Source organism: Biomphalaria glabrata, chromosome 10 (genome assembly GCF_947242115.1).
Source record: "Biomphalaria glabrata chromosome 10, xgBioGlab47.1, whole genome shotgun sequence".
NCBI classification, from domain to species: Eukaryota; Metazoa; Mollusca; class Gastropoda; family Planorbidae; genus Biomphalaria; species Biomphalaria glabrata.
Window position 1 is genome coordinate 42,601,712 of NC_074720.1, and position 6,453 is coordinate 42,608,164.

Here is a 6,453-nt window from a genome sequence, read left to right on the forward strand (position 1 = left end):
GTTGTCTGTGCAAATGTACATAGGCTATAATACCAATATGTTACAGTTACTCTAATCAAATTTGAATATTCATTTGTTTTAAATCCCACTGCTCTTTTTTTTTGTATTTGTTCTAGATAGTTTTTTTTTTTATTTTGTTGAGTTCAGGGAACCCAATAGATCTAATATTCTGACATTTTTACTGCATTCCTCACTAACCTTCGGACTCGAAAACAAGCCTTATTATTATTTCTTGTAATAATGTCGTTTTATTTTATCAAAGATATGGACGGCATGGGCATATTACTACTCAAATGTGGATTTAGAGGTTTAGAACTAGAGATTTCCAGAGCAGCAGGTCCAGAGCTATAGATTTTTTGTCTCGTGACTTGAACACAAAAAAAAAGTCGGCATTCGAGTCCCCCCTGTCAGCATGTCACAACCCCCCCTTCAAAATATAGATCTATAGAATGTAGTAGATGAAGAAGCCTTTTAGAACTAGGCCACAAACCTAGATCTATATTTCTATAATCTATTTCTACTAGTTTCTAGACTCTAAAAATTACTATAATCTAGATCTATATATATAGATGTAGGTCTTTGATCTAGATTCTAGATCTACTTGGGAAAAAAAATGCGAAAGCAAAGAATGATAATAAAAAGGGATTTTGGACCAATCGGAAATAAGGAAGTTTAATGACGTATTCAACCCAAGACGTTATGCAGCAGTGTGACCTGGTTTGCAGTCTACGTTGAACAAAGTGCAGATTTAATTAGATGTAGGTAATCGCAGATTTTAAAAATTGTTTCCAAATCGATTCATTACGTAATTAAAGTTGTTACCAATAGCATAGCTAAGTTATTAAATAGATCTAGACTCCTCTAGATCTATATCAAGATTAAATGTGTCTCGTATAGTCTAGAAATAAAAAAAAATGGCTACCGTGGCTTGTGTCACGTCTCACGTCACATCCCACGACTTGTGTTATGTGTAGCCTTTTTTCCTTTTTTTTTTTTTTTTAGATTTTGGCATGCAAAAACAACATAGAAATGTACTAAATTGTTTATCTTGGTATGGTTAAAATTAAATATTTGGTACCTGAAAAGAATAAATACTTGGCCTTGTAAATCATAATTATACTATACTACTATAGCAGGGATTCTCAACCTGGGGGTCGTGTAATGACACAAGATGTGTAGAAGTTGAGGTTAATCGGTGACGTGACGAGTAATTAAAAAGTAGGAGAACGGAACAAGGAGAGTAACGGACAAGACGCCTGAGAGAAGGACGCTAGGCTAGTGACAACAGAGGACTGTGCCCTTTTTATTGTTCATTAAATTGTTGAAGTTACCAGCCTGCGTTATCAAGTATATTCTTTATTCATTCTGTTGTTGTGTCTTCTATGAACTCGCATGCACCATTAACATATAGAATCATCAACAAAATAGACAACAGTCGCGACCCCCTTAGGGGTCGATTGACGATTTGCCAGGGGTCGTCCAAGACCATCGGTAAATGGATTGTTTTTGTCAACTCTTCCATTGCTGTGTGGGTGGGTGGGGGTCGCGGAAGTGTGAGGGGTTGTAAAAAGGGGTCTCCGAGCTTAAAAGGTTGAGAACCGCTGGTCTATAGTATAGTTTACTTTTATTACTAGTAATATTACTCTATACTCGTAATACTGCTAATGCTATACTACTTTAAACGTTAAATATAACTATAACTTATAACTAACCACTAATGATGACTAATGACATGACTCTAATAACTAATACAGTAATACTCTAATGAGACTCTAATGTAAATGTAGTTAAATGTAGTATAACTATAACTTCTATAAGAGTAGATCTATACTCTATAACATAAATAGGAGAGGCCCATAAGTTTTACTTTTTTCTCAATTACAATATAAGAGAATGTATTGTCATATTAACATTTAATTATTTTAATTTTAACTTATTTGATCAAAGGGCGCTGTGGCTGACTGGTTAGGTGCTTGGCTTCCAAACCTTGGGTCCTGGGTTTGAACCTCTTTGAATTTTTGGATTTTTAGGGCGCCCCTGAGTCTATCCAACTCTAATGGGTACCTGACTTTAGTTTGGGAAAGTAAAGGCTGTTGGTTGTTGTGCTGGCCATGACACCCTGCTTGTTAACCATTGACCAAAGAAATGGATGACCTTAACATCATCTGCCTTATAGATCGCAAGGTTTGAAAGGGGAACTTTACTATACTTTTTTTATTTGATCAAAGTGCATACATGAATTCTAAAACTACCGGTATGTTTTTGTAATTTCAGATAATGGGTCGGTCTTCAAGTAGATCCAAAAGTAGAAGTCGAAGCGGCAGTGGTGGAAGCAGAAGCCGCAGTGGGTCAGCAGATAAAAAACGCAGAAGCTACAGTCGAAGTCCAGCATCAGATGATGAAAATAAATGTAGAGTACACATTGCTGACTTAGGTCTAGATCCTTCAAAGTCAGAGATTTACAGAGCATTTGAAAAGTTTGGACCTTTAAGGGAAATTTGGGTGGCGAGAATTCCACCATGTTTTGCATTTGTGGTTTACAAATATAAAGATGATGCCTGTGAAGCTGTTCGAAAAATGGATGGAGAGTAAGTTACTAAATTTAAGCTAAGTTCTTGAAAAATGGTTGGGATGTAATTTATTAAATTTAAAAAACACACTTTTATCAATGCTAAATTATATTGAGCGATGGCTTATTGACTTTTATTGTAGATCTTTGAATGGAAAGAGAATAAGAGTCTCAATAGCAAAGCCAAGAATGAAAGGTTCCAGAGGAATGCCACCAGGAGGTGGTCGAAACAGACGATGTTATGAGTGTCTTGAATTTGGTCATCTTGCAAGGGACTGTGTAAAAAGCTCCAACAACCGTCGAAGAAATAGGTAGGTTGTTTAAATAGGAAATTTATTATGATATACAATTTTAATAATTAGGTTATAACACCTATGTAAAATTTTACTCATATTTAATATGTAGGTGTTTTTGTATACAAGTTGTTTCTTAATAATGTTATTTATCTGATTAGTATTGTTCTATATCATAGTATGTTAGCATATGTCAGCTTGATTGAACATTTTAAATTAAACCATAGGGGTAATGTACTCATTATTTAAAATTCTGCCTTTAAAAAAAAATCCCCTATTGGAATCTTTTAAATAATGTTAAAATATTCCATAGTTTACTCATGTTGTAGCCTTAGATTGTATTAATGTAGTCTTTAAATTGCCACCCACCAGGTGGATAGTTAATTGTTTACTTATGGATAACACCAAACTTAAGTTTAGATAAATATCTTTTCCTGGTTGCTCTTATTTTTGTGCAGGCTGTGTTTGCAGGAATTGGGTGGTCTTGATATTTTCTTCACTGTGTGAGGGTTGAATTGATGATGATGATGATGATGGTCATAGTGTATTAAGTCCAGTGTCATGGTTATGGGGTTGATCACAAGACGTTTGGTTGACCAGGTCATGGAGCCTAGTGAGAGGCTGACCACTGTGAATAGTGATTGGCTAATGTGATTTTGATTTGATCTTCTATGGTGGAAGAGTTGGCCACATGGCCTATGTGTGTTTTAGCGCTGTGTGCGCTGATGAAGGCGCTGCTTTGTGTGTGTGTGTTGTAGTTCACCTTTTTGAAGAGGAACTCAGGGTATAATTTGTAAGGTTATATTTGTATATTTATACATTGAACATTTTTTTGAATTAATTTGTTTTTTCTTTTTTTACTTGTAATTTTTAAGAAATTAATTTAAGCAGGAAATCTTTGACATTTTTTTTCTTCAAAACATTCATATAGGATTTGTTTAACAGTGCCTGATATTGTTTTTGTTACTGTAGTGCAAGATCACTAACTTAGAAATATCAATTTCTTCTTTTAGGTCTAGGTCACGATCTCGAGAAAGATATGAACGCCGCAGATCTAGATCAAGATCTGGCAGTCAAAGTAGGTACAGAAGAAACAGAAGTCGAAGCCGCCAGCGAGATAGAAGTGGAAGTCGTGACAGAAGGTCATACAACAGAAGAAGTACAAGTAGGGGGAGAGAAAGCAGATCAGCCAGAGATAGGAGCCGGGATCGTAAAGAAAGAAGTAATAGTAGAGATCGGGACTCTAAACTAGATCGAAGTGGTGATAGTGACAAAATCGGGGATAGGAAACGTGATGAAAAGAGTAAAAGAGAGAGTAAAGAGAAGAAAGTTGAGGAGGAGGAGGAGAAGAGGAGCAGAGAAAGTGTTGAGAGGCCCAGCGATGTAGAAAAAAGGCAAAGTGCAAGTCCTGAACACAAACACAGTGGAGGTGAAGAAAGTAATCATGAGCTAGAATCAAGGGGGAGGAAAAGAAGTATTAGTGACGGAGATCGAAGTCGGTCAGCAAGCCCATTAGCTAAACGGAACAGTCAGGAGGAGGAAGATGACAGGTAAATAATTGAGTGAATCCTGTTACCATGTTTTTATTCCCAGGGTCATGTAAAAAATCATCCTTAAAAATGGTTTTAGAGCAATATAGACTATGTATATACCGGTACCAGTAATGTTTGTAATATCAAGCCACTTAGTGAAAAAAAATTCTAGATCTATTTACAGAAAGATTTGCAATTTTTATTTATTTATTTTTTTTTTTCAAAAAAAAAAAAGGAAAGTTCCCTATAATATACTGATTCAATCTTGTCATTCATTTCCCGTTGGGCTTTCGTAGGAGTGGCAATAGTTTAGAATTGCTTTAATCTATCCCCTGAAATGTAGACAGTTCCAAAGCTTTGACTATATCTATGGTAAAGATATGAACTTTGTGTGTAGCTTGTATGAGAGTATCACATTCTAAGGGGATTAATAATTTTTTTTATTTGAATATAATTGAGATACAGTGTGGACATTTTGTTTTGTTTTTAAGGTAGAACTTTAGCGTTGAATTTTTTCCCCCCAATATGCTGAAAAAAAATGTCATGACTTTGTTTTTTTGTAAATTTCCTTTCCCTGTCATAGGTGATACAGAAACTAATCATATTTTGGAAAAAATTTAGTATATTTATTTTTTTGTACCATTATTGTCCCTTTTATTGCTGAGACATTTTTTGGGGAAAAAAAACACTACATTCTACTCCTCGTTGACATTTCTAAAAGAAATACACTTTCATATTATAAAGCTTTCCGAAGGTTTTGACAGAACCAGCTTTAAATGGTAATCTATGTTCTAATGAATTGAGTTTGTTTTGTATTCACAGAGCAAGCAGCCCAAGAGATGCAGAAGATTCTAATATGGACAATGACAAAGAAGACAATTAAAAGAATTTGTTGTATACTTGATGTTGGTGTGATGATGATGATGAAACCAATGGCTCAGAAACTGGTTCTGATGCACAAAGAATAATCAGATGCATTTTTCTGTAGACAGTTGTAAGAAAAAGGAATATTCTATGGTACTATCATCATTTTTTATTGCTCATTGTTCACTATCATTTTTTTTCTTTACCATGATTTCAACATTTGTTGGCATCATTTTATGAGAAGAACATTAAACACATGAAAACTGTGTGCTCTAATACCATCAGTACAATCATTACTGTAGTCTATGTTGTAGTAGGTCTACATGCACTGGAATCACTACTGCCCTATGTTGTAAACATTTTAATTGGAAAGCACATTTTTTTCCTTTTTTTCTTTGGTCACTTTGAAGAAATGTAAAATAAATAATTATTGTTGATTCTTTTTTTTATTCTTTTTTGTTTTTGGTTATTGTCTGTTGTGTGGTGTTGAGCTATTGCAACATATCAATTCTAGATGACTTGTTTTGTGTGCAGCAGTTGGGTTGCTAATTTTAAAAAATGTGATTAATATTTGGGTCTAAAACATTTTGAAAGGTTTTGGAAGTGTTTCCTCCCCCACCAAGTTAAAAAAAAATAATTGAATTTGAAACTAAGCCTGTGGGAGGGGGGGGGGTGTCTTTCATATCTTTATTAACTTTGGATTGCAACACAAAACCTGAACTACTGATTCAATGGATCCCATATAATATGACTTGCATGAAGTTTTTAACTACCGGTACTTGAATTTAAATGGAAATATGATATGGTTCCCATAACATACAAGACTTGCATGAAGTTTAAACTAGTAGTATTTAAATATACAAACCCTGTAAGGATATCTGCTTTTATATTGTCAATGTAAAGAAAAATGAAATAATCATTAAGAGGGTTAGGTATCTAATTATTCTATGCACCAGTTAATAAATTTTTCATAATTTCAAAATGCCCTAAGTGTTCATTTCAAATCCTCTTGGGGTAACACTGTCAAAACCTTTACATCAAAATTCATCAAGACTTCTTTAGAAAGCTACAAAAATTAAATTGACAAAACATTAATTAAACGTTTCTATACAGCAACCATCAGCAGTCTAATTAACTTTGCCATCACCTGCTTGCACAAAGACAGACTAATGAAAAAAGCATATATCACTTGAAC

The 6,453-nt window shown here is 34.3% G+C and overlaps 1 protein-coding gene across 2 annotated transcripts; it reads left to right on the plus strand.

Moving 5' to 3' along the window:
• The first annotated feature begins 623 nt into the window (after nt 1-623).
• On the plus strand, nt 624-5,695 carry LOC106078173 (serine/arginine-rich splicing factor 7-like). Of its 2 annotated transcripts, none has more exons than XM_056043137.1 (5): nt 624-758; nt 2,275-2,588; nt 2,713-2,880; nt 3,876-4,412; nt 5,217-5,695. In XM_056043137.1, exons 2-5 carry the CDS (start codon nt 2,278-2,280, stop codon nt 5,275-5,277), a joined length of 1,077 nt encoding a protein of 358 aa, XP_055899112.1. In that variant the 5' UTR covers nt 624-758; nt 2,275-2,277; the 3' UTR covers nt 5,278-5,695. The 2 variants fall into 2 exon arrangements, with proteins under 2 accessions (XP_055899112.1, XP_055899114.1); XM_056043139.1 differs by having other exon boundaries at nt 659-762.
• Nucleotides 5,696-6,453: the final 758 nt, after the last annotated feature.

Coding starts and splice junctions, on each gene's coding strand:
- LOC106078173 (XM_056043137.1), top strand. CDS start 2,278: ATGGGTCGGTCTTCAAGTAGATCCAAAAGTAGAAGTCGAAGCGGCAGT. Junction 2,881..3,875: donor AACAACCGTCGAAGAAATAG/GTAGGTTGTTTA, acceptor TTCTTCTTTTAG/GTCTAGGTCACGATCTCGAG. Junction 4,413..5,216: donor CAGGAGGAGGAAGATGACAG/GTAAATAATTGA, acceptor TTGTATTCACAG/AGCAAGCAGCCCAAGAGATG.